The 27,161-nt window shown below is 44.1% G+C and overlaps 1 protein-coding gene across 3 annotated transcripts; it reads left to right on the top strand.

The window, feature by feature from the left end:
- Window positions 1-156: 156 nt before the first annotated feature.
- Window positions 157-25,169, top strand: RBM27 (RNA binding motif protein 27). Of its 3 annotated transcripts, none has more exons than XM_065644187.1 (21): window positions 157-332; window positions 2,961-3,079; window positions 3,870-3,994; window positions 6,285-6,376; window positions 6,960-7,153; window positions 7,926-8,183; window positions 8,736-8,969; window positions 10,164-10,298; window positions 12,163-12,312; window positions 14,175-14,322; window positions 14,606-14,759; window positions 15,926-16,171; window positions 16,269-16,397; window positions 17,256-17,378; window positions 17,922-17,996; window positions 18,108-18,272; window positions 18,687-18,791; window positions 19,090-19,281; window positions 21,124-21,210; window positions 21,668-21,778; window positions 22,379-25,169. In XM_065644187.1, the coding sequence occupies exons 1-21, from the start codon at window positions 274-276 to the stop codon at window positions 22,463-22,465; spliced, it is 2,988 nt and encodes a 995-aa protein (XP_065500259.1). In that variant the 5' UTR covers window positions 157-273; the 3' UTR covers window positions 22,466-25,169. The 3 variants fall into 3 exon arrangements, with proteins under 3 accessions (XP_065500259.1, XP_065500258.1, XP_065500260.1); XM_065644186.1 differs by having other exon boundaries at window positions 6,270-6,376; XM_065644188.1 differs by lacking the exon at window positions 12,163-12,312 and having other exon boundaries at window positions 6,270-6,376.
- Window positions 25,170-27,161: the final 1,992 nt, after the last annotated feature.

Here is a 27,161-nt window from a genome sequence, read left to right as displayed (position 1 = left end):
CCCGAAGATGTCGCAGCGGGGTTCATGTGCTCGCTCGACCTAGCCTGCTGGTTCCGCGCTGACCTTCGGGACGGGCTTTTCGCGGCTTGCTATTGGCTCGCAGCGCACCAGAGTTGCCGTCTGATTGGCGAGCGGCGGCCTGGTCCCGCCCCGGCGGTGCCCAGCAGTACGTTGCGGCCTGGCGGCTGGTTCCTGCACTAGGCCTCGGCGGGGGCAGCGGCCGGGCGGGCCATGGCGGCGGTGTAGAGCGGAGCGGGCGGAGCAGCGGTCACCATGATCATAGAGAACGTGGACGCTCTCAAGTCTTGGCTGGCCAAGTTGCTGGAGCCGATGTGAGTGCGGCGGGGCCGGGGCAGGGCCGGGCCGGGCGGGAGGCGGCTCCGCGCTGCGGGGTGGGCGCGGGGCCGGGCCGGGCAGCGCTGCGTGCGGGGCCGGGCCGCGGAGGCTGGGCCGGCGGGGCCGGGGCTGCCCCTCGCTGCGGGGTGACACGGCCCGAGCCGCGCGGGGACTCCCCGGGGCCAGCGCTGGGCACGGGATCGGCTCACGGAACTCCGGCTTAACGGGGTTGGGCCGAGCGTTGGCCCTTTTGTCCCAAAATCTGCGTATCGGCCTTGCCCTCCCTGTGGAAGCTCCGCACAGCCCGGCTGAGCACCCCGCTCTGCAGCCGTGACCCTGACCCTGAGCCCTGACTCCAACCCTTAACCATAGACCTTGACCCCAGCCCTAAACATGACCCCTGATCCGAAACCCGGACCCCAACCCTAACCATAAACCCTGACCCAAAACCCTGATCCCAACCTTAACCATAACTCCTGACCCTGACCCCCACCTTGAACCCTGGCCGCAACCCCTCACCTTACCTGGCCGCGGTGTCCAGGCTCAATCTCCCTCTGCGTAAGGTCAGTTTGTAGCGCAGCCCGTACAGCAGAAGGATGAGCCGGTTGACCAGAGTGGCTGGAACGACTGAGCACGCAGTCGGGAACGTCGGCTGGAGACGACCGGGAGCTGCCCTTAACTTCTGGTGGAGGGTCTGGGACAGTTTTGTGTTGGTAGCGAAAACTGCTGTGGTTCTGAGAAGCACCTTCCCTGCTGGCCGGGCGCTTGGACGGAGGCGTAGCCAGGTGTTCTGCAGTGCTTCATCTGTAGCAAGTGGCTTCTAAAGGATGCTGGCTTGTGGGTAACTAGCCAGCCCTATAATGTCCACCCAGTAAGACTTAAGACCATTTTGAAGCTGCAAAATGTACATTTACAGGGTGTAGTTAACTGATTTTTCTACTTTCATATTTTAAACAGGTCTTAGAACTGCTCAGTTCTAGTCATTCAGTAGCAGACCCCTGAAAATTCTTCATGACTTCCCTTGTATCTTTTTTTAAGATAACTTGTCTTTCTGATACTCGGTCAGATCCTGCTGAAAGTCTGTCTAGACTGGAGCGTAACTCTTGCTCCTGCGCCATCACTGCCAGTTCCAGTCGGGCTGTCCGCCTTCCCCCGGTGCCCGGGCTGCACGTGGGGCCAGAACGTGGGACGAGGGTTCGTGCAGAGTCACAGAACTCGCTGGTGGGTCCTGGTGGCCGAGGGCTCAGGAGTGGAATTACCAACGGGGAACCTGGAGAAGGGGACACAGCTGCCACGTGTTCCTGCCATGCGTGAGGCGACATCACACCTGAAGGGAGCCAGCATGTGGAGGAAGGATAGGGACAGTTATAGAGTGATGGGTCATCTCCTTTATTCTAAATTGAAGGTTTATAGTCAGTTGCATGTGAGCACTAGCAGTGAATACATTACATGCACGTTATTTCTTTTTGTGAGTATGTATGTGTAAGAAATGTAAAATCTGTAAATTGGTGGTTTGTTTGTTGTTAATTGCTACATTTTACATGGCTTTCATCAGATGTTGGAAACAACAAGCAAACTAATTTGGAGTAGAACTGCTTGACTGGCTGCTCATTGAGGATTTTTAGTTTCTCTAACCAGTTGTTTTGCATTTTGTTTGTTTCGTTTCTGGATTTTTTTTTTTTTTTGCTTCAGATTATTTTGAGGTCTATATACTTTATACTATTTCCTTCTACTTCCGTTGTTAATGTTCTTAGAAAATACAGAGTCTCCTCTCTAAACATTAATCTTTTAAAAAAATCTTTAAATCTTCAATATATCTTAGGTTCCTATCTATCACCTGGTAGCTTGCAGCTGCTTCTTTTGAGAGAGGCAAATCGAGGACCTATTGCTTAATCTTTTAACACTGTTGATCTAGTTCATACTTTGAGTGTTTTTTCTAGTAGCTGACCAATGGAATCTAAAGCAATATCCAGTTTAAAGCCTAATGGCAGAGTAATCCTGCTGCTGTTGGCTTTGTCCTTCATGAAGCTAAGTAAGGCCTTAGGTGGTGAATCCAGATTAATAATTGCACCCCTTTAAAGGCCAATTGTGAAACTTGTAGGCATGGAAGGAGTCCTTGGGGAAGGCAAACCCCAGGGTGTTGGGCACAGAAACTTCAGCTGTACTGAGCTTACCTATGTGCACATTTAAATGTGCTTTTGTGACAGGTCTTTCTGAACTACTTCTCACGGTAATAACATTTTAATACTTTAAAACCACTTTAATACTTTACGGTAATTGTGCGGTGACTTTCCTGGTGCTTGCTCTGCTGTTCTTGTGGAGTCATACTTGGTGGTGCTTGTGCTTGGAGAAAGTGAGGAACCAGTGGCAGCTGCTCGGTTGCCCCAGAATCAGGCAGAATTGGAAGAAAGAAGAAAGGTGGTTGTTCCTTAGCCAAGTGAGGAAGGAGCAGGGCAGTGGGCGCGTTGTCGGGTGTGGGGGGTGGTCACAAGGCACCTGAATCTTGTGCTATAGTTGAGGAAACGGTGGTGCCCGTGCCGCCGTGGTGGTCCCAGTGCCACCAGCGCCCGCTGAGCGTGCCCGGCTTCCCCAGCAGCATCCAGAGCGGTTCTTTCTCTCCTTAGATGTGACGCAGACCCCTCAGCCTTGGCCAACTATGTTGTGGCATTAGTCAAGAAAGACAAACCAGAGAAAGAGCTGAAAGCTTTCTGTGCCGATCAGCTGGATGTCTTTCTGCAGAAAGGTACCGTGCTCTCCACTGCCTTATCTATTCTGGGGGGTTCATTTCACTGGGTGGAGGAAGGAGGAGGAAGGATGACACACCACTATTGCCTTCAAAATACTACTTCTTATCTGTGAATTGAATATTTTTTACAGTTGTGAAGGAAGAAAGATCTCGTGATTAGAAAATAAAATGTTAAGTTGGATAGCTTGGCCTTGGTCATGGTGGGTGGGAAAGTGTCAGTGGTGCTGCCAGAAGTCTCTCTGACGGATGTTTGATAGCTTTGGAACACCTGGGCCATATTAATCTCTCAGGCTTCTGGTGAGCATCTCATAGCAATTTGGTTCAAATTCAAGGTTTGAAATGCTTGAAATTCTGACACTCACTGGGGAAGTTATTGTGCATTTTTTTGTGATCTGATGTTACACTGATAATTAGTCGTCCATGAATGATTTACTCTCACAAAAATTGCCGTGAAGAGGCTGCCAGCTGTAGCTGATGGAATAGCTGTGGGCTTATTCCTTGATCACAAGTTTCAGTCATACTTGCCCCTTAGAACATTGCAAAGTTGTAAATGTGGTTGATGGAAAGATCTACTGTTGATATACCTGATGGATTTCCTTGTCTAAATAAACAACCTCAAGTTCCACAAATGTAGTTCCAGCTCCTTGAATGGAACTATTGTCTGTTAATCGAAGATGCTGCTGTGAGCAGTGCACCTGGATAGCTTTTTTCAGGGAGTTCTCTGGTAAATCCAATAGTGCCCTTAAATCAATATGTAACAATATTTTCTCATGTTCTGTATCCTCAGAAACTTCAGGTTTTGTAGATAAACTTTTTGAAAGTCTGTACACGAAGAGTTATCTTCCTTCTCTTGAACCCACGAAAGCAGAAACAAAGCCTGCAGGTCAGGAAAAAGAAGTCGTCAAGGAGGAGGTAACATCATTTCTCCATCTCCCTCCCTCTGATTTTCAAATTAGCCATCCGTACATTTGTGAGGCAAAATGTGAGAGAAAAAGCCACTTTACTGTTACTAATATTTACAATCTCTGTGCATCTGAAGGAAAATGTAAGATGACCATTCAGACAAAAACATTTAAAAATCCCTTTTTAGAGCCTACCTTTGATCTGGATGCTCAGCATTCAGAAATCCTGTGCAGATGTCACTGGCAGTACGAGCTGATAATGATTTGGGAGAGTTTAAGAGAGCGGGAAGAAGCAAAAATATTCCAAAACATTTCCTGTTACAATTTCATATATCCTGTGAAGATTAGAAATTATTTAAAATGTTTTCTGAAATACTTAAAATCAGTGAAATATGGTGGGCTCTATATTGAGGGAGAATTGCTTTTAAAGGTGAGGTAGAGGTCATTTGCCAAAAGTTCTTTCAAGTTTTATTGGCAAAATTGAAAGCAGTCAAGTTTTTGAGAATTCAAAGTAGTCTTTGCATAGTTGTCTAAATCTCTGTGTATATTGTATCATCCTCTGCTCTCACTTGTCTAAGGTAGATGGGTTTTGCTTCTAAGCTGGTGGTTTTCCAAGGGAGGAGACTCTTCTCTGTTTGTAGCATCCTATTGTACCAGCTTTGAGAGAGAGTTGGGGGAAAATTGCTGTAGAAGGAAACATTTGTTATTTCTGTATATTGTGAGCACAGTTTGCAAAGATATTTTAGGCTGAATGTGTTTTTTACTTTCTGTAGAAAAGATGCAAATAAAGTCAGAGAGTGTGTATGAAATTCTAGTCCTTTTCCCTCACTCCAGGGCTGTTCCTGTCATACGGTGTTAAGAGCAAAAACTATTGGTCTCTTTATAAATGAACCACGGGGAGCATTTTTTTCTGACAAGTACACTAAATAGGCATTCAGATTTGTGCTTTTGTCTGTGAGCCTAAAATAACATGAAGGAAAGACCTCACTGGATTTATTTGTTCTGTCTTCAAAGTTAAAACTGGCTGATGGTCGTGAAGGTGACAAATAATTGCAGATCAAAATCTGACAGTCAACCAAAACGAAGCTGTATTATGTTATATTGCAAATGTAGGTCCTTTTTTTTAACAGAATGTGATTCATCAGTTGATTTAAATTAAAGTTGCTCTGTAGTTTTTTTTCTCTCTTTTCTGATGTCCTTTTTTTATCTGGGCATGAGACCCAGAATTACGATATTTATGAGAATAGCTTTGGTGATGGAAGTTCATCATTTGCAACCAAACAAGACTTTCACTTTAATAGTTTCCTGATCAGTTCTCAAAGCACTGTCACGGTCTATAGAAGTGGTTTAGAACCACCTTCAGTTGACAAGCAGCGCTGTGGTGCAGGGTCAGGGGAGACTTTGGGGAGGAAGGGGCAGGGATGGGCAGAGGAAGGATCCAGGGCAGCTTTATGGGACACCCTGCCAGGGTCAGGACATTAATTAGTTTTTTCAATATCAGTGAGGCCTTGCTGGTGTGTCGTGGAGCTCAGTGTGTTAGTGATTCCTGCAAACAGAGCACACTAACCCAGGTGTGGAACCGCAGCGTGAGGGCTGTGCTGCTGCTAGTTCCCCCAGAGAACTCTCAACACAGCTGCAGGAAGCCTTCCTTTTCCTTTTGTTTTAGTGGGAAAAAACCTCTTTAAGATTATTGCATGTAAACTTTTGCCACCAGAATTTACAGTAGTTTCTATGCAACGTAAAACAGCAGCAGAGGCAGCAAAAACACAAAATGAGATCAAAGTGATTTACAGTAGTGGTAGAGGTGACAGACTTCTGAAACTGCTTTTGTTGAGGCCAGCAAGAAATGCGACTAGTTCAACCATGTAGAGAGGGTTTTTGCTTTAAAGTATTTATTGCAAAGGGTAAACTAGTGACGTATGTACTTGGAGAAGTAACTCCCCTTAGTTGTGTTCCATTTATGAAATTCAGAAAATACCTCATTTGTAGAACTGCTTACTCTAACAAGGCAGAGTGGACAGAGAACTGTCTTCCGTGAATCCTGTTTAAAAACAAAATATCTAAGTAGTTTTATTTTGGGGCATCCGCTCTTCAGAAAAACCTGAAAGATTTGAAACAAAAAGCCCAACAACCTCTAGCGCTCAATAATTTGTAGTGCTTAAGTGTTCTGTGCAAGTAATTCTTAAATATTGTTTTATACGGGATGCTAACTAACTTGAACTAAATCTTAGTCTTATTTTCTTCAATTAAAAAAAACCAAACTGATACTCATCCCTGTTTGGTAGTTGTCTCTGAAACAGAATTTTCAAGAGCCAGTTGAAGAAGAGCGGGATGGCAGGAAGAAGAAGTATTCCAGTCCGACGAAAAGCCGCACAGATTCCAGTGAACAAAGGTTACTTTTGAACCAAAATATTAATATATTATTCTGTATTTGCTGACAATCTTTAATTGTGGATTTTTACATTGTAGATAGTGATTTTTTTTTTTTACAAAAATAGTGATTTCCTCCCTACTGTTCTGTATCTGCAATGTGTTATCTGTATGCTCATCGCGTGCATGGGAACCCTTCACTGGAAGCTGGTCTCTTCCAAAAACATGATAGTACTTTTCAAATGTTAATACCTGGCAATGTCATCAATTCCATTCTTTCCCTGTTCTAGAAATGAAGAGCATTGTTGGGGGGTCTGTAGGGTGGGGGGTTGTTCACACAGTGCCAACATCACTTTTAGAACATGTTCTGTTTTGGTCATCTTTCACCTTTCCAGTTCTTCTTAGTCCTCCCCTTGCTGGTGTCTGTGAATTAGTGATTCAGCTTTGAGATTGTATATTTTTCCATGTGATTTGGGAAATTCTGACTCAAATGTTTTGCTGTCCAGATTGGATGGGAAGGATGAACAGTATCTTAGCTTGTTACAAGCTGGTTTTTACATTTGTGTTCTCTTTTCATAAACATGGTCTGCATCTGTCTGTTCTAGAACCAGAGAGAAAAAGCGAGACGATGGAAAATGGAGGGACTACGACAGATACTACGACAGGAGCGACCTGTACAGGGAGAAGTCTGGCTGGCGACGCGGCAGGAGCAAAAGTCGCAGTAAGAGCAGAGGGTTAAGTCGGAGTCGCAGCCGCAGTCGGGGCAGAAGCAAAGACCGGGATGGCAGCAGGAGCGCTGGTGAGTGCCCAAGGCCGCGCTGGAATGTCGGCTGCTCCTGCGGGCTGGGGCGTCCGTGAGCAGCTGCAGCACATCTGGAGAGCTTGTGTTCCTGAAATTATTAATTAAGATGCTGTTCTTCAGAGTGGAACAATTAAGGGGATTGCTTTCTTCTTTGCTAACCCCTGAATTTCTCCACAGGTGTACACCAGTGGATATCAGTAGCTGATATTTTTGTGTTGCATGTTGACAAAGCTGTTGTGTTTTGGTTTTTTTCCAAAGATCTGTCTTTTTGTAAAATAGTGTTACCCTCTTTTTCACTTTGTTACTGCGTATCTTTTAGAGAAGGTTTCTTTGTAATTGAAGGCGGTTACCATGTGATTTATTGTTCTTTTGGGGCTAATTCAGGTCTCTTGGAAAAATAAGAGGCACAGATGTCAAGGCATATTGAGACCACGTTAGTTAAGGGTTGGGGGTAGATTTGTCATCTCAGGCTTTTCCCCCCACTCTTTCTACTTTAAAAGAGAAAGCTGTAATCCAGAGTGGAATAAAGAATAGAGGAATTAATGTGCATTTGGAAAAACTAGAGTTTAGATTTCTGAAGTTAAAACCCTGTTTGCATTATATTTAGTTCTTATTCCATTGGCAGAACTAAGGGCCTTCAGGGACAGTTTAATATGCAGAATACTGAATACTTACGGAAATGTTTATACTGTTGTGTATTTTCTTTTTCTCAAGGCTCTGATATACAGAACAAAGCATGAAGACTTTACCTAACTTTTTTTTTAAACAGAGCACCGAGAGAGATCAAAATTCAAAAGTGAAAGGAATGATGTGGAAGGCTCGTATAATCCAGTTTCCGTGTCTCCCAGTAAATCTACTGAACAGTATTCCTCTGCACAATCTGTGCCCAGTGCTGTTACTGTCATTGCACCTGCGCACCACCTTGAAAACACAACAGAGAGCTGGTCAAATTTCTATAACAATCACAGCAATCCCAGTTCGTTTGGCAGAAATCCTCCTCCTAAGAGAAGATGTCGAGATTATGATGGTAAACTGTTTCTTATTTTTCAGTTTCATACCTTGTTTCAATTATTCTGTGACTTTTTTTGGGTGTTCACTCAATGAGGCAGCAAGTGAAACTGCAGCGGCGCGTGGAATGCCCCTTGTCTGTAAAAGATGCGTGTATGACCTTATTTTACTGGGGAAATAACTAGCCTGACTGGAAGCGGTTTACTTATAATCTAACAGTTGCAGGATAAGAACATATGGAGTTTGTTCCCAATTCTCTGTGCTTGGGAAATATTTCAACCACTGGCAGTTCCGATAAAGGTTACGGTATATGTGTTTTATATAAAATAGGTGGTACTACTTTGGTTTTTTTCCCACTGCTTTTATGATGGACGCATGTATGTTTGTATGCTTTTATGGAAGACTATTCTAATTTGAATTATTTTGAAACCTCATCTGGTAGCATAATGTTGGATCAGTGATTGCATGTTTTGTTTAGTAAGAAATCCCAGTAAAAACTGAGATGCTACGAATCGCTGACACCTAACATTTTTTTTTTTCTAAAAAGATGATTAAATATCCTGTTTTGCAGAACGAGGATTTTGTGTACTTGGTGATCTTTGCCAGTTTGATCATGGAAATGATCCCTTAGTGGTGGACGAAGTTTCCTTGCCCAGTATGATTCCCTTTCCTCCGCCGCCGCCGGGTCTGCCGCCGCCGCCGGGGATGCTGCTGCCGCCGCTGCCAGGGCCGGCGCGGGCCCTGAGGCTGCCGGTGCCGCAGCCCCATCCACAGCCCCCGCCGCCCGTCGTGCTTCCCGTACCCAGTAAGGCAAAAAGCATTCTCTCTGTTTCTTTGCAGCCAAGTTAAAGTGCTGGCTCTGCCTGCAAGATCTGTGTTGTCAAAGTACTGAGTTCAAGTTTCTTTGCTAGCCATGTGCTATTCAAGATATTGTCAAAAGAATTCTGAAAAATCAGCTTGTAAAACGTGGTGTTCCTAGCACTCCACATTGAGTTAGATAAATTGGGTAGGAAGTGGAGGGGGCTCTCTTTCAGGGTGTCACATAGCCCTGGTGGTCTTTGAAGTGATCGCCATTGGATTACTAGCTTTTTCTCTTTCCCAATGCAAAAATGTTGAGATTGAATCTCCTAAAAGTTCTAATGCATTTCTGTGTTTGTGTTATCTGCTGCCAAACAGCAATACATAATCGATACATCTAAGTTCTATTTTAGCTAATATCTCTGAGGTATTTAGCCTTTTTAATTATCTTACTGCACCTTATAATGTAAATTATATGAAGAAATGGAATATTATAATAGATACATGGTTACTGTGTTCCAGTACTACCTGTGGCAATAACACATACATGCTGGGATAGTTGTATCAGATACAGCAGCTATGGGATGAGAAATAGTTTTATACAGGATTAATCCTACATGTTGTATAAGCCATGTAGTGGGTGGAATCAGCTTGTTCTTGAGGGGACTGACAGCTGTGCACAGTCAGGTCTCGTAGTGGTGCAGTGAAGCTCTTTGTCCTGTCTGGGGCGTCTGCTCCAGCCAGTAGGAATGTATACGCTACAAACACAGCCAGAACAGCTAGAGAAATTCCTTGTCTGTGAACGCCTTTTGCCTTAGTTCTTGTTTCAGAACAGTAATGTGAATGTTGCTGATACAATCTCTTGCTTGGAGCAAGCCTTGATTCTCCGTGGCAGAGCTGTAGGAGGAGCTGCTGTAGTTAATGCAGGCTCTAACAATGACAAACCCCTGGGGAAGAAAAGAACTTTTTCTTTTTTTTCTTGGAGCTTTGTCTTTTCTGGGAAAGAGGAAAACTGCTGGAATCAGAGTAACTTACCTGAACAGGGCTTCTCAATTCGCTTCTACTGGAGTGGCAGTGGGATTGTCAATATTTACAGCCTTGACCTTGCTCAAGGCAAGGCGTAAATGAATTGCATTGAGTTGTTTGCACATTTTCTCTGGAGTTCCAAGTCTCAGTGGTGTGTTCTGTGGTGTCGTTGCAGGACCACCGCTCACACAGCCCAGTTTGCTGAGCAGCCGTGATCAGGCCGGGCCCAGCGCCGTGCCCAGCCTGGCCGCCGTGGGAGCCAGACTGCCGCCCCCGCTGCCCCAGAACCTGCTCTACACTGTGTCGGAACGTGAGCGCACACCTTGTTTAAAATCTGCTTGAGATGCAAATTTAACATTCCTTTGTCAATGTGTGATTAGAAATTATTGCGTCTGTCCTCCCTCAATGCACACGAATCTGGAGGAGCCTGATGGCTTCGCTGTGCTCAGTGTGTCACCCGTGGGGGCGTGAGGCCACAGCATGTCCTGGGGATCCTTGTGGGACCTTCCTTGGGGGCTCACGTGCTCAGAGCAGTAAGATTGTTGCATAAGGAAGGGATCTGTTTACCTTCAGGCTGTTTGGTAGAACATTAGCAGGCAACAGATGGATCTGCAAACCCGTAATTACTATTTAACTTGGTCTTTATTCCTGTCTGGTTTTGGCTACTACAGATGAGAGAGATTTTTTTTTTTTTTCAGCTGTATATCACAATAGTTTCTACAGTCTTCATAGACATTAGTACTTAACAGAGCTCAAATCTTTTAAAAGTGGGCTTTTGTGAGGAAAGATAACAAAATACCGAAGAGTCCTAGAGTGCTGAATTTAAATCCAGCAATGCTTATATTTCTTGGAAACGCATGGAGTAATGGCATTTCTATGTTTTATGTTAGCAAAATAAGGTAATTAACTCTCAATGTTTTATAATATTCCTGACTGGGATTTTTTTACATAATTATTCTGAATTTTTATTCAAAGGAGGGCTGTAGTTCATGATCCATGTCATTCTTTTGTGACTTCCATGCTTTTCAGAACTTCAGTCACTCAAATATCTTGTTAGATTATCTGTTCAACTATCTCCAAATGCTGTCAGGCATGTAGATGTTACCATCTGACTCTCAACTTCAGAACTTCTTCCAGGGGGTGATTCTGTCTGTCTTGGCTCGCAGGGCACCCCCAGCTTCACTGCACCGGGTGGTTCTGTTCCCAGGACTCCTGTGGGGACCCAGGTCCTGCTGTTGGGGTGACAGCGGCTGGTTGCCCTCTTGCAATCAGTCATCTGCCCAATCGTGGAGAGGAACTTGTGGTTCAGCTTGTGCAAGGTTAATGGAGGTTCTTGGCAGAGTCTGAAACTGAACTGTAAAACATCAGTATTGAAATTCAGAGGCATCTGTTTTAAATTGTAGAGTCTTCATTGTTGCTGTGGAACAGGGAAACTGCGAGTGCCCCAAGCCCATCCAGTCCCTCATACAGCCGTTCGTCTCTGTTCTGGGGTGCACAGTGTGTCCGTGGAGGCTTTTCGTAGACTTTATTCATTCTAGTTCTTGTATAGCTTTCCCTTTTTATGGTTGGAAAAAGGCATCATCCTTGATTTGGACCTTGGCCTGGAGGAATAACATGAGTCAGTTCTGTCATCGTGTGTTCTCATGGTTACCCCTTTTAATTAAAATCATCATTAGCCCCTTACTAGAGCTAGGCAGTCAGTCTCACTCTTGCATAAATTAAGATAATTTAATAGGTAAGTATTGGTCAATTACCTGATTTCTCAGCTTTCTTTGATTGGAATCATTTGAGTATGTTCTTCCCAAAAAACCCTTTTCTGAAGTAAACTAGACTTTTAGGCAGCAAAGACTCTGCATCTTAGGCCCTATGGAATAAATGCTCAAACTAAATCTTTTGTTGCTCCCCTTGAAACACTGTCACCTCATCAGCAATACTCGATTATTGTGACCTGTATGCTTTTGACGGACAGTAACAGATTAAAAAACAAATGAGACTTGGGCATAAAGTTCAGTTGAGAATTTTAAATGGCTTCGCACATGGGCTGTACGACCTCTTTTCTCTCTTCATCCAAGACAACTTCTGATTCTTGGACATCTATGCATTTCCTTAAAGGAAAATTAACCGAGTCTTAAGCTCATTTGAAAAATTCTTTCATTTCTCTCCTTTTTTTATAGATACATATGAGCCAGATGGCTATAACCCCGAAGCTCCTAGTATTACCAGTGCTGGTAGATCTCAGTATCGACAGTTCTTTACAAGAGCACAAACGCAGCGTCCAAATCTAATTGGCCTAACATCTGGGGAGATGGATACAAATCCAAGAGGTAGGAAGGGTTTCTAGTCATTGCTATTGCTATTTTTGTCCAAGATGGTCAACACTTACTTTACTCTTTGTCAGCCTGGAAGCAGTAGTTTTTCTCACCGATCTAGTATTTCAGAGTAACTTTCAGACATCTCTACCTTTTTTAAAATGCTAACATGACCATATGAAAGTCAAAGGAGCCTTTTCGATTAAAAATAACCACTTGCTTGGGAATGTTACAAGGGGTTTTTTTGTTCGGTTGGGTTTTTATTCCTCTTTAGCCCTCTTTGGGTGCTGGGTATTCTGGAGAGGAGGATGGTGCAGAAGGCTGGCTCTGAGCGGCACAGGCTGGCGGCTGCTCTAGGTTTGCCCAGGGCACGTGTGGGCCCCAGCACAGAGGGGACGCTCCGAGCGCTCGCTGAGAGGGGACTGGCCTGGCCAGGGTTGGACCCGCGGGCCGGCTCCGTCAGCCAGGTGTTCTCTGAACACACACGGACCTTTCTGACTCTCCTGGCCCACAGAGATCCCCGTCTGCATGTCAGTAGTTCCGAATCCCTGCCCGCCTGGGTGCGGATGTAGTGTCTGAGCGGTGACCTGTACTAAATACCTTTCAGGGGAGAGAACAAATCAAGGCTCTTTAAAGAAATTTTTGTTCTGTGAGCATAACTTCCTTTTTCCCTTCTGCTTTCCCCACCCTGATTCCTAAAATAAAAGATGTTAAATTTGAGTGTTTCTTATTCAGTAGATAAGAAAGATGATTTTTTTTTCAGTATCTCCTTCCAGTGGCTCATCCTATAAAGAATATGGTTAGATATTATTGCAGAAATTGCTGTTGCTGTTTTCATCTTAATGGACATCACAGAGGCAGGCTCGGGGCTCTGTCGCTGGCCCTCAGGTTCTCTCTGAAGCCCCACTCCAGCTGGAAGGTTTGGGGACTGTTCCGTGGTGCTGCTTCAAACCACTCGTTTTACTCTTTCAGGAGTGTGAAAGGTTTACTCTAAAATCATCCTCCAAAGTAAGATGGAAACTGTAGGCCTGAAAATACCCAGTCTTTGTTCTCACCAGTGCAATCGGCAGAGCTCTGGTGTGTATAAAAGCCATGGAGAATTGGCTTGTAACTCGGATTTCTTCATAGGAGTTGAATATTTGGCATACACAGGAGACCAACAGCATAATCTTAAAAAGGTTGTAAATAAATACTTGGCAAATTGTTATCTAGTGCTTCAGCTTTACGTTTGTAGAAGTTGATTCAAACTTTAAATCTAATGTCTCCGAGAGTATAATTTCGTGCCATAGTTGTGCTTAATTAACAGCTTGTTGCTGAAAATCGTCTGGAGGGATGGCAAGGGGATAGCAGTGGGACGAATGGGTTCTCATTGCTTTTTCACTATCAGGGGTTATCACAGGGAAAGTTATTTGTTCATTCAGCCCCTTCCACATCGTGGAGCTCGAACCTCAAATCTGGGAACCCAGCCTCGGTTCTTTTCCTCTTGTGGGGTTTGGTTTGGTTTGCTTGGGGTTTATTGTTTTGGTTTGTTGTTTGGATTTGTTTGGTTGTTTTGTGTTTGCTTTTTTTTCCTGCAGAATCTGAATTTTCAGTACCTGAAAGATGGAGTTCTCCTTTGTTTCTTCAAGCTAATACTAATGTTAAAGGCCAAAATCTCATCTCTGCTGGCTGGACTAAATGTTTATTTTCCTCAAGTTGTTTAGTTGGGCTAGCAAGTGATCTCTGAAGTTACTTCCTAAACCAAACTGTCCAACTTGATAAAGTCTTCCTAATTTTCATGTTTTTAAACTCAGTCCTGTTTTGCTGTTTAAGTGAAAGCTTTTCAGGTGTCTCTGTTGGCGTATGGTAAATAACACAGGCTTTTTTCCTTTATCCAGCTGCCAACATTATCATCCAGACGGAACCTCCCATTCCCATCACAAATAACAGCAGCAATGTAACCAGAGTTGTCCTTGAACCAGACAGCAGGAAGAGATCTCCGAGCAGCATGGAATGTCCCTCGCTAAAGAAACCCTGGCTGGGAAAGTAAGAGTCAACAACTGCACTTGACTGACTGGGATGCGCTTTATCGCTGTCAGCGCTCGGAATGTCGCTGTTCACCTGTCCCTGTAACGGGAGCTGCTTGGGGCAGAAAAGCTGCATCCACATCATATGGACACTAAATATTTGGTGGTGGGAAGAGGTCTTTTTGTTCACATCCAGATTCTATACCTTTTAGGAGAAAAATAATGCACATTTAATTTTTTGTTGCCTTACTTGAGTATATATATGCCCATCTAAATTACTACCTTGTTCTCATTTTCTCTAGGCAAGCAAATAACAACCAGAATAAACCAGGATTTTTGAAAAAGAATCAGTATACTAATACAAAATTAGAAGTTCGGAAAATTCCACCAGAATTGAACAATATTACACAGCTCAATGAACATTTCAGCAAATTTGGAACTATTGTAAACATTCAGGTAAAAAACAAAATTCGGTTTTATGCCTGTGTGGGTATTTTATTTTCCCTGAAGCCTTCTTGAATATTGCAACTGAACCGCTAAGGTTCCTCAAGGAATGCAGAAGCTAACTGGGCAAATAGGTGATTGGTTAAATTCAAAAAAACCTTCTCGTGGTCCACTCTGTATTGTTATGTTAATTTTGTAAAAGTATGTTGGCTCTGCCTTCGCAAGGTCTTACTAAATTTGAGAGGCTTGCAGGTTTAACAGTATCTAAACCAACTCAGGATTTTGAGCAACTTGTGTATAATTTTTGCAATGGATCTTCTAACAATTTCTGTCTTGTATGATAGTCACACGGTATTTTGTAGTCAGGATTTTGACAATGTGCTAGAGGAGAGTCTTTACATGCATCATTTTATTCCCACTTTGCATCCTAGAACTGGCTCCAGTTCAGTGGTGTTCCTTGCACCGTAAGAAGGGAAAAAGCACTAGACAAGCAAAACACAGGTGGTTACATGGTTAAAATAGCATTTAATTACCATTTCTTTTTCTAGACAGAAGAGTTGCCTCTCAAGTCCTCAGTTAGAGGTCTCAGTAAAAGACAGAGACCTGGGAAGCCTCCGTATTTGTTGAGTTGATACTTTTATGTCTTAGCCCAAAAGATAGTGGTGCTTTCTGCACCCTGACAATCACATAATGCATTTAAAACATGCCATCTCAGCCATTATACGAGAAAGTCCAAGATATGTTTTTATTCCTGTGATTCATATTCAGAGAAGACTAGTCTTGCTGCACTGTCAGCTAACGCGTCTCTGAGCGCCGGTGGCGCGTTGGTTGCGCGTGCTCAGCAGCAGCCGCTGTCGGGGGTTACACAGCGACAGCACCAGCACCTCTTCACTCACACCCCAAGGGCGGTTTGCAGTGCTCTCCATATATGATGCTATGTGGTGCACGAGGCTTTTTTAAATTTTATTTTACTGTATATGGGCTTTGCTGCAATTACATGTAGTATTTGCCAAAAGGTACTTGGTTTTAATTACATGGAATGTTTTACCTGTATTTTGAGCTGTAAACATCATTGGATATCCCACGCATTATTGCAGATTATTTGTAGATTGGTTTGCTGCCGGTTGAAGTGTTTTCTTCCTTGAGAAATAATGCATTCTAATGAACTTTTGGTTTAGGTTGCTTTCCAGAACGATCCTGAAGCTGCTCTAATTCAGTATGTAACGAACGACGAGGCCAGGAAGGCGATTTCCAGCACAGAGGCCGTTCTGAACAACCGGTTCATCCGAGTGCTGTGGCACAGGGAGAGCGAGCAGCAGCCCCCGCTGCAGCCGCCCGCGCAGCCGCCGCATCCCCCGCTGCACCTGCAGCCGCCGGCGCTGGGCGCAGCCCCGGCCGGGACGCCGCACGGCAGCATGGCCAAGGTACCGGCTGCCCCGCTGCCGCCCGCGTCCCGAGGGACTGCTGCTGCAGCAACACAGAGGGTGTCATCTGCCATTTTTCGTGTCTGTTGATGCGCAGGTGATGAATAAACCGCTGGCGTCTGGTGCCTATGTGCTTAACAAAGTCCCGGTGAAGCGGCGGCTGGGAGCGGCAGGCGGGACCCAGGCGGAGCTCGGCCAGGCTGGGGCTCTGGTGGAGGACTCGCAGGTACGTTTGTGAAGGCTGAGACCATCTCCGGATTGCAGCGAAGGCTTTGGCCTCTTAGCTGAGAAGGAACCAGCAAATAGAACTTGGGAATTGTTCCCAGCTGGTTCTGTTTCTTTTCACTAGTGTTCGGTGCAGCCATGGTCAGTCACTTCTTCCTAGTTTCATTAGCTGCTTATGTGAAATAGAGACAATTACTTCGGAAACAAGGTATCAGTATTTCAAGTAGCATAAAATATTTTTGGCAATGCTTCATAGTAAATAAATTTGGCAGCCTATATGTGATGTTAGCTTTTTGTTGGTGCACCTAATTGTATTTCCCAGTGATTTTTGAGCTTATGCTGTGCTTTAGCAGCAGTGGTAGAAGCCTGTAGAACACTTCTGCTTAGAGTTCAAGCTGATACAGTGTAGTTGGCACTGATACCATAGTGCAGCATGTGTTCTTGGCCACAGAGAAGTCCTTTCTTTTAGAAAGGAAGTATGCAGGTGACTTTTGCTGCCTTATCTGATCAGAATAGGCTGATGACTGTGAAGCTGAATATAATGCACGTGCACACGATCAGCTTCAGGGGTCTCCCTGGGGGATGTCAGGATACAGAGGGAGTTTCGGGAGGAAGGAAAAAAAGTATCTTCTGCAGAAATCCTTTTACCAAGTGTTTAAGCTGATTGCTTTCAAGCGAGTTGATGATTGGGTTGGTGCCTTTATGCACGTTTTAATTGCCTCGGTCTTCTTGTCTGATTGCACAAATCTGGCAGTTTCTGTTCACGTTTCATAGAATACATTCCTCTAAAACTCTTTGATGGAATATCACAGCCATTTTGAGCTATTACATATTTGTGTGTGTGTTTTTACTATTTCAGACTTTTCCTACTTCTACAAGCCACTCAAAAGTGGTTTACAGTTCTTCAAACTTGAAGACATCTATGAAGCCTGGCGCAGGGTCTAAACCTCATGATGTGCAAGAAGCCCTTAAAAAAAAACAGGTACTTTACTGTTCTTTGGCTGGGTTGCAGTCAAAGTACTTTATAAAGAAAGGTTTGATAGGCAATTAACCCTCAAATATTGCTGTATAGCTTTGTACATTAGTGTAGGTTTTGTCATTGTTACCAGACAGTCTTACAAGTGCACATTGAGGTTAGTCATGGGTAAGGGAGTATCCGAGTATCCCTTTCAACTGTCTTACTTGACACATTAAGTGGTATGTGGATTTTCTGGGTTTTCTTGAGGCATTTATGTGATTTTAATCTCTGCAGGTATGAGACACTTAAATCACAACAAAGGATATGTTTCTTAAGAGATGTCTGAAGGCAAAAATTTAGTCGAGTACTTCACAGCAGGAAGTTAGCAACTTTTTGTTTTGTTTTGTTTTTTCCAGAGCAGATAACACTTTATACTTGTGTTTTTCAGACTAGCAGTTTTCATTATGGCCTTCACTTCTATAGCTTGAAGAAGAAAATGTTATATATATGACTGCATATAATGCTAGCCTACTTTTTACTGACTGAAAGCATTTTCTTCTCATATAGGAGGCAATGAAACTCCAACAAGACATGAGGAAAAAGAAGCAGGAGATGTTAGAAAAACAAATAGAATGCCAGAAGGTAAGTCTGGAATGTCTTCTAGTAAATACAGTCTGATTTTGTAGATACCTGTCTTTCAGTCTTGGTTTTGTTTCTGGAATTTTATGTTCCTGCTCTTTTATTAATATGCAGATGTTGATATCCAAGCTGGAGAAAAATAAGGCCATGAAACCAGAAGAGAGAGGAGAAATAATGAAGACCTTGAAAGAACTAGCAGGAAAAATATCTCAGTTAAAGGATGAATTAAAAACTTCATCTACAACCTCTACACCATCAAAATTAAAGTCCAAGACAGAGGTATTTATTGCATAAGACACATGCCTGCCTGTCTCGTGTAGCTGTTTCTAGTATTATGTCCTAAAAATGCAGCAACATTAGATAAAAGCACTTCCAAGCAGTGTTTTGAATTTGAGAGTGATAACCATGGACAAGGAAGCCGTAGTTCAAAGGAACTCGGATGACCCAGTTTTGCATGTAGCTCATTCAGGCTTGTTGCAATTCTGAAGCAGAATTTTGGGTCCTTCAAAAAACCAGTTGGAGGAGGGGCATGGAGGCAACTAAACCAAATTTAGAGGAAAGTATGGATATTGTGTACTGGTCAGTCTGTATCATTTACATAAACACATTGCTCAAGAATTGGAATAAAACATGAAAAGCACACATTACAGTTCTGCTGTTCCCTTCCCCCCTTTCTGCACCTTTCTCTCTAAGGCACAAAAGGAACTTCTAGATGCAGAGCTGGACTTTCATAAGAGACTCTCTTCTGGAGAAGACACAACTGAATTGCGAAAAAAGCTGAACCAGTTACAAGTAGAGGTGAGCGTGTCTGGATTGATGCTGTTAATGTATTTATGATATTGTCTTCATCGATGGGAAGTAGTAAATGAACTCCTTGTTTTGCTCTGCTTGCATGTGCAGCTTTTGCTTTGCTTGTGAAGCTGTGTTTATCTCAACCCACAAGTTTTCTGACTTGTACTCTTCCGATTCTTGCCCCCTCCCAGCGAGGGGGACGGAGCGAGCGGCTGTGTGCTGCTTAGTTGCTGGCTGGGGTTAAACCATGGCAGATATATAATTGTTTAAATCCTTTCAGACGTTATTTGCCTTCTTTAAACAGGCTGCCCGTTTAGGCATTTTGCCGGTTGGGCGAGGAAAGACGGTGCCGGCCCAAGGACGAGGCCGTGGCCGTGGCCGTGGTGGGAGAGGAAGGGGCATGTTGAACCACATGGTGGTGGATCATCGTCCCAAAGCACTGACAGTTGGAGGCTTCGTGGAAGAGGAAAAAGATGAATTGTTACAGCACTTCTCTGTGAGTATGCGGTCACATTAAAAAAAAAAAAAAAAAACTAAAGAGGAGAATTGTGGCTGAACTATAAATCTGAGATTAAGTAGGTAACCAATACCCTGGGGGTGTGCTTGCTTGCAAAGAAAAGCATGCTAAGAACCTTGTAAATAGCTATTTCTCTTCCAAATTCTTGAAGAAGCAAGTCTTTTTGTTTCTGCTGGTGCAAACAAATCAAAGACTTCATCCTGAATTCATGAACAGGCTATGGATAAGCAAACAGCTTCAAGAGTTATCAGGGTGTAAATGTAATGTCTCGTGTAGCTGCATTACAATAGCTGCCCGATGCATTCTTTTAATGGGAAAGGCTAAATAGCTTATTCTTGATTTATTCTGCATTAATATAGTTTGAAATGGATGTTAGAAGGCTGAAAAATACCTAACAGGACATCAGTCTCAAAGAAGTAGAACTCGTTTACAAACTCATAGTAGAGGAAGTAGCTTGCTAGGTTGCAAGCTGAGTTACTGGATGTGTTAGCATCATAGCTAAGTTAACATAATAAAGGAAAAACCGATTTTACATTTCTCTCAGTTACTTTTCCCAGAATGAAATGTTTTCATGTGCAAAGCTAGTAAACTTCTCAGAGCGATCACGTAACACTTCGTAAATAGCAGCATGAAATCTAAGCTGAATCAAGTCAGTTTGGTATTTCTGGATGCTCCTTGCACAGCAAGTGACTGATATGGAAAGCTAACAGTGCAGAATCCGCCCTTCAGAGCTGGGCACAGAAGCAGCAGAGTTCTCAGGGGAGATGGGGTCTGGTTTGGGTGGGAACAGAAGTTCCAGCTGGTTGGGCCGTGGGCGAGGGGGCTCCGGGGGAATTGCCGCTCTCTGCTGGGGCCTCAGTGCTGAGGAAGCTCAGGGGCCACCACTGCTGCTCGGAGTAGGGAAATCCAGGGAAAATCCTGGGGTTTGATCAAAACAACTCTCTTTATGGAATGCTGACAGTGCCAGGAGCCCTGGGAAAAACCTGAGGAGAGGACCAGAGTGCCTTTTCAAAAAGGTCTTTGCTTTAATCCTGTTTCTGAGAGACTTCATGTTGCTGAAAGTTTTGGCCGTCCTTAGCTGCTAAAACCAGTGAAGTTTTTACAAACAGCTAGTCCTGTTACTCAAGCTATTATTTTACTGGCTTTTAAAGTACTTTTCTTCTGCTATTCATATTAAATCTGAAGTTGACTACAATTTTCTTTCGTGTTGCTTGTACTCCATACCTGAATCTTTTTTTAGTTTGTCTTAGGGATTTTTTTTGCTATTTAACTGTCATCGCCGTGGTCATTCCAGTTTTCACCATTATGCAGTATATAAATACTAAAAATGCAAACTTGTTAATCTAGCCATACGATATTATATTTTTTCTCCTCCCAGTAGCATACTTACAGAACATATTCAGGAGCTGTACAGCAAAGTTCAATTCCTGTTACTAAAATCTCTTTTGCAAATTAATGAGCTCTAAAGGACTTGCTTAGCGGGTCTGAAGAAGTACAACAACGAAGGGCAGAGGAGAATAAGGGAAATAGTGAATTCAAAGAATTCATTTCTGAGCTATAGATTAATACAGTTCTTTCCTTTCCTTCTGCAAAATTAAACTCCACTTATTAGCATAACAATAGATGAGCTTTTGCCCAAAAGTACAGGTCCAGGTGCTGCCGTGTGGCTGGATGATGCAGCTGAGATTTCTCTGGCTCTCACTTTTCTGTCCAAAAAATACCATTTCAGTGGCACCTCAGTACTCTGCAATTGTAGCACATGATGGTCATGTTTTTGGAGGAGAATATTACTCCTGTTCCTAATCAATTTTTCTCTCGTAGAAATTTGGAGATATTGAAGACCTTCAAGAAGAGGATTCCCCATTGAGTGTTGTTCTAACTTTTAAATCTCGCTCAGAAGCTGAAAATGTAAGTAAAATAATGGACATTTTTTTTCATGGTTCCAAAATAAGAATTTTTAGCTTCTTGTATGTGCCTTCCTATTTTAAAGTTTAGCAGGCTTTGATCCCCCTAGTTGGAGCTGCATAGTGTGGGTGTTTGTCGCTACTGCATTAGTGTCACCAAGGGGGGAAGTTCCTCGTGGTGACCTCCCCAGTCACGCCAGGCTCTGCTGGGGAAGGTTCAGCCTCAGCTGAGAGCTCTGGGAATCTGCTCACATTGCTGGGACTTCAACATTATTTAGCAGATCCAGGTTTGAGTGGAGTTGTTCTTGGAAGACTAAAGCAGATGATTGTGGCTCATGTGTTTGAGATCTTCAAATGTGCATCTGTCTGATGCTCACTGGGGCTACCTCGTTGTTGACGATCTTAAAAGTTATTCACTTGACCATCTTTTTGAAAATGTGTTCATTTAAAATACAATCTAGGCTGCTAACCAAGGATCCCGGTTCAAAGACCGAAGGCTACAGATATCCTGGTACAAACCGAAGGTACCCTCTGTGTCCACAGAAATCGAGGAAGAGGAGTCTAAAGAAGAGGTAGGAACATGCGTCAAAAAACCTAATCACTCTGCTGGAGTCTTATAGCTGAGAGCTCTTCTAGGAAACAGTTTTCTGTTTACTGCAGAAATTTCATAAAAGACGTTTTGGCAAACTAGAAACTTAACTGTTTTTAAATGGTAGGTATGTTTTCCACACTTTACAAAAGGGAAAGGGAAAAAAAAGTACACGTTCTGGATGGGAAGTTGATTTGTCAGCTCTGACAATAAACCTCCTGTTCTCTATGTGCAGGCTGCTAATCTTCAGTGCTGATGCTCCACTGTAGGATAAGTTACGTGTATTCTTTCCTGTAATTATGAACACATTAAGCTTTTGAAGGCAGCCAAGGCAGTTTCAAACCATTATTTCCGAGGGGGCGGATGTGTTCATTCCTGCTGCCTTGGGCAGTTGCCTTTCGTTTCCTTTCTCGGCGGGTGAGGCTGCTGTTCTCTCCGTAAAACGTGTGGAGTGTAACTGTGTGTGTTTTGGTGGAACGCGGTGAACAGGAACCTGCCCGAGCACACGCGATGCTGTCGCCTGGCGCGGTTCTGGGTACAGCAGGAACTTCTGTGTTTCAAAGTACGTTTTTTCTTCATCTAGGAGACTGAAACCTCAGATTTATTTTTGCACGAAGATGATGATGATGACGACGAAGATGAGGATGAATCCCGTTCTTGGAGAAGATGAAACTTGATATTGGAAATGTATAATTTTAGGAATATAGTTCAAGCTACATCTTTTAAACATTTATTTAAGGAAGTTGATGAGCCAAAAAAAAAGCTTTATTTTCTTTTCAAACCACAAGATTTAAAGTGAGCAAAGTTTGTTATAAAAAACATTTCGGATGTAGAGCTGTGATATTAAGCTAGCCAAAGGCCCAGTAACGTATTACATAATTAGCAAGCTCACCAGGGTGGTGATTTTTTTCTATTTAAGAAGGATTTAAAAAAGGGGGGGAGGGAAATAGTATTTTTTTTGTCCTCTTTTTGTGTCACCTCTATTACCTTGTTTTGGGGTTTTTTTTATAATGTGATTGATTTGTTAGTTTATAATTGAAAAGATATTACAGGTTTTATTTAGCAATATTATGGGGTTGGGGGAAAGATGCAAACTTTCATTAAATGTTATGAAAGAAAAAATTGCCTCATTTGCGAATTGAAAAAGGGTAGCATTTAGTTTCATATGGAATCACTTATTGTAGGAATTATTTGTGGCTAGATTCGTAAATCATTTATTTCAGTATGTTTGAAGGCCACACAGTTTCTTTGCTCTACTGCTTTTCGTGAGAGGGGATGGAAGGAGCAATTTAACAGGGTATTATTAGAATGTTGTCCAGTTCACTCTGTTTCTTCAAATTCTGCTTCACAGAAAACATCAGCAATGACATATATTCGAGTGAATTTTCACTCACTGTTAATTTTTCTTCTGTTGTTCAAGTTTAAGTCAGACTGTTTGTTTACTGCATTTCAGTATTTGTGAGCACGAATGTCATGAGTTTCACATGGCCTCAGACGGCAAACCAACCAAACGGCACTGCCCGGTGCCGGGAGCTCGTCCTCCCGCTCCCCCCAGCCGGCGTTCGGTTCCAGCCGAAACGCCGTTTCCCGCACGCGTGTCCTGCTGGGAGCCGTGGCGGGGCGCGGCGGCGCTGGGAGCCGCGCTGGCACTGCTGGTGCCTCTCCTGCGGCACGCGGACGCTGACGTTCTCAGCTGCCGGGTTGTGGTACCGTTTTAAAAACGCTCCCCGAGTGGTGTGTTGTGGCAGGAAGGGTGACAAGCTCAGGTGCTCCAGCCGCATGTCGTACTTGGAAGCGGCTCTGGCAGCTCACAGACACGTTTCCCCGAGTGCCCCTTTGTACCCTACACTTGGCGGTACATTTTATGTACGTTTCTGCACAAAATAAACAGGATGTCAGTGCAAAAATGCTCTCCTTTTTCGAATAATGAGTTTACCAGTATATTTTCCAGCAAGTTCCTGACTGAAGGAAAATAGACATCAAAACCTTTAAATGGCAGTGGCTCGGAGCTTGGCTGGTGACACGAGCTGAGGTGGCTTTGGGGACAGGTCCCCAGTTCCATCAGCATCTGCCATGGGCGGATCCAAACCAGGACAGGATGATTTCATACTGCCCGGTCAGTCGAAGGGAATATCTGAATGTTCTGTCTTCACATGGAACCCTCGCTATAATCAGGACTTTCCTGCTAATTCTGAGGCTAAATTACAGACGTGAAGAAACGAGGGGAAACCAGTCCTACATACTCACAAAAGTGTCTTGCTTTTCTCCCGTCATCTCTAACAGGTTTTTTTGTCTATGGCTCAGTCAGTGTATATTTTGAAAAATCCATCGCAACAAACATGTGAGTGCTGACAGTTTAAAAATTATAGAGGGAACAAAAGGATTTATATATTTTTTTTGTACAGAGTTTTTTCTTAGACTGTATAATTTTGTAAATATTCTGCTTTTTTGTGTACTAAAACTACCAGCGTATAGATTTCAATAAGAATTGTTGTATTTTTGTATTTGGAAAACGAAAATTACAGTGAATGAATGAAGCTGTAAGAGAAACGGCAGTAGCCTTTGCCACACGTAGAATGGGATTCCTTTTCATATGGTTCAGCTCTGCTGGTGCTGCGCAGGGAGGCGAGTTCGGGAGCTTTATTTAAGGGATTTTTGAGGGTTCCGTGCGATTTCTGGTTTTTCCCTTCACAGTAGGCAGTGGCAGCCTTGCCCACCCCGGTGACGTCCCAGCAGCGGCTCTGGGCGCCTTGTTCAGCGTCCGCTGTTAACGACCGGGTCCCGCGGCGCCCAGCGCTTTGCCCGAGGAGCAGCAGAGCTCTTCCAAGTGCCCTTTGTGTTGCCAAAGCTGCGGGTCCCCTGCGCCTCAGGGCGCGCTGGGCTGGATTCAGCTGTCGGGGGGTTGCCTTGGGCTCGGGTTGTTTGGTTTGATAGGTAACATGACAGTGCAGCTTCCTTTATTTTCATGGCAGCGCTTCCTTGTGAGATCCGTGTGTACTTTCAGACAGTACCTTACACAAAGTGTATAATCGACAGTGTAAAACTCGCGTCCAGCAGCCGGTGAATGTACCGTGTGTGGTGGGAGGGCACCAGCCTGGATCTGGGGCATAAACACTGAAAGAGTGTGCGATAAGAAACAAAAGTAACTGTTGAGAAGAATTATCTCCCTTCCATTGTTGAATTAACCTGAGCAAGAAAAAAAAGAATGAAACAAACTAAAGAGTTGAAAAGATAAATCTAAAAACAGTTGCCTGCTTATTGCAAAAATGACACTTTTTTAACAAAATCATGTGAAAAGGAATAAAGTTCCTCTTGGTGTATAGTAAACTTGTACAATAGTTTTTACAAATTGTGAACTTGTGTAATAGTATAATAGGAGATATTGTTGAATTTCTAACTGTTTATACATTTAAATTCATATATGTAATGTTTGTTTTACTGATTACAATCTGAATTTCTAAAATGCATGTTGACTTTTTTGCAATAAAGATATACTATGGAATGGTTCAAGATTTAGAAAAGACAAAGAAAATCCTAACTTAAATAAATTGGACAGCAGAACCATTCAAAAAAAAATTACAGCTATCACAAAAAGAGCATTATCACTTTTGGGGGGGGGGGTATATGTGCAAAGGGGATATTTATTTCTGCGGAATGTTCATTCTGTTGAATAGTTGGGGTGTTGGAGCTCTGGAGAGGACTGGCCCGGGGGGTCCAGAGCAGCCGCTGCTCGGCCCGGGGAGCAGAGAAACAGCAGCGTCCTGCGGGCTCCCCGCGCTCTGACAGCTCTGCAGCGTCGGTGGGTTATTGCAAACGGCGTATGCAAAACAGGGAATTACATGCAGATTTTAGCCCCTTGGCCATTTGGTCTGAAAACTTAATTTATTCTGTTATTAACTTCATGCTTGGTCTTTGCTTCTTTCACTGCTTTCATTATTCCCTTTGCTTTCCTATGTTACTTTCATCCATGTAAAGGTTGGTTTGTGATCCAAGTTCTTTCAAAGCCTTTTCTTTTGCGTTCCCTTTACTCACCTGCATTGTTGGGCTGCTGGGAGAGGCGTTTTTTAAAACAGACCAGGCATTTCACAAGGATGGGAATTTTTCCATTTTCCTTCCCTGCGCTCTGGTTTTGAGGAGCGAGGGGGAGAGGAAGGAACCCGCCAGGATATTTAGTAACTGTATTTGTGTCACCATCTCGCTCACGTTCCTTTGTGGTCCTGCAACGTGAATGTTTTAAACCGCGGGCTGGCTGTTCTGTGCCCATGAGGAGCGTCTTCGCCGTCAGCCTGTGGCTCTGGCCGGGTTCGTTTTCCCCGCGCTGTCTGCAGTCCGTGTGGTGCCGTCCCAGCCGCGCTGCCCGCGGGCCCGGCCGTGCTCCCGCGCCGCGGCTCGGGCTGGAAGCGCGTTGGGGAAAGCGCCTCGTCTGGGTACCCCGAACGAGCACGGGCGGGAAGGGGAATCGTTGCTGTCGTCACCAGGCCAGGAGTCTCTTCAGTAGCCACAGTCAGAGCTGGATGAAGTTCCACAGGAAAGGCAGACAGAGGTTTCCCAAAGATGGAAATATAATTTTAACTTGTCTCTTGAAACGCAGGACCCGGTTCTGTCTCGTGTGGCCCACGGAGCAGCTTGTGTCCTTATCGACCGGGTCACTGACACGGGCGAGTGGCCGAAAATGGAGAAGTAAGTTTGATGTTTCTCTAAAGATTTTTATCTGATTTCTATCTGGTTTTTTTCCGTGATGCATCTAGAATTGTGATGATCAAAATGTATTAATAAATGTATTAACTAGAGCTTTTTTTTCCCTCCTCAGGATCGTTCCACAGACAATTTCCAGTTTGTTAATTTTCAGGTAGGTTGTTCTGTGCTGGACGTGTGGAGCCAGACGTGGAGAAGCGCTGCAGGGCGGCAGCAGGGGGGTGCCGGGGAAGGTCTGGTGTGTAATGTAATGTAATACAACGTAGTGCTTGAGGAGCGCTCGGCTGCAGCTGCTGCTGGAGGGTGAGCGCGGGCCGAGTGCGGAGAACAGGACCCCGGCGGGAAGGACAAGTGGGGTTTGCAAAGGCACTTGGGCTTCCCGGGGGGATTCCTGTTGGGTGGTGGGAGCTGAAGACAGGAACTGGTGAAAAGGGCAGGAGCAAACGGAGCCTCTGAAGGTGTCCTGCCCCGCGGAGCGCGGGGACGCGGCGCCTTCCCCAGCCCGAGCCTCCGCTCCTCTGCTCGCGGCATCGCGGAGTGTCTCGCATCTCCCGGCTGCGGATGGCTCTGAAAGGCAAGAGCAGCAGAACCTAGTGGGTATCTGAACTCTTCCTTTGTTTGAAATCTGCATCTTTAGGCATCTGGATACTTCAAGTCTCTGACCCGTGTTA

The sequence above is a fragment of the Caloenas nicobarica genome, chromosome 13 (assembly GCF_036013445.1).
Source record: "Caloenas nicobarica isolate bCalNic1 chromosome 13, bCalNic1.hap1, whole genome shotgun sequence".
NCBI lineage: Eukaryota > Metazoa > Chordata > Aves > Columbiformes > Columbidae > Caloenas > Caloenas nicobarica.
This window is presented reverse-complemented; position numbering and strand designations above follow the sequence as displayed.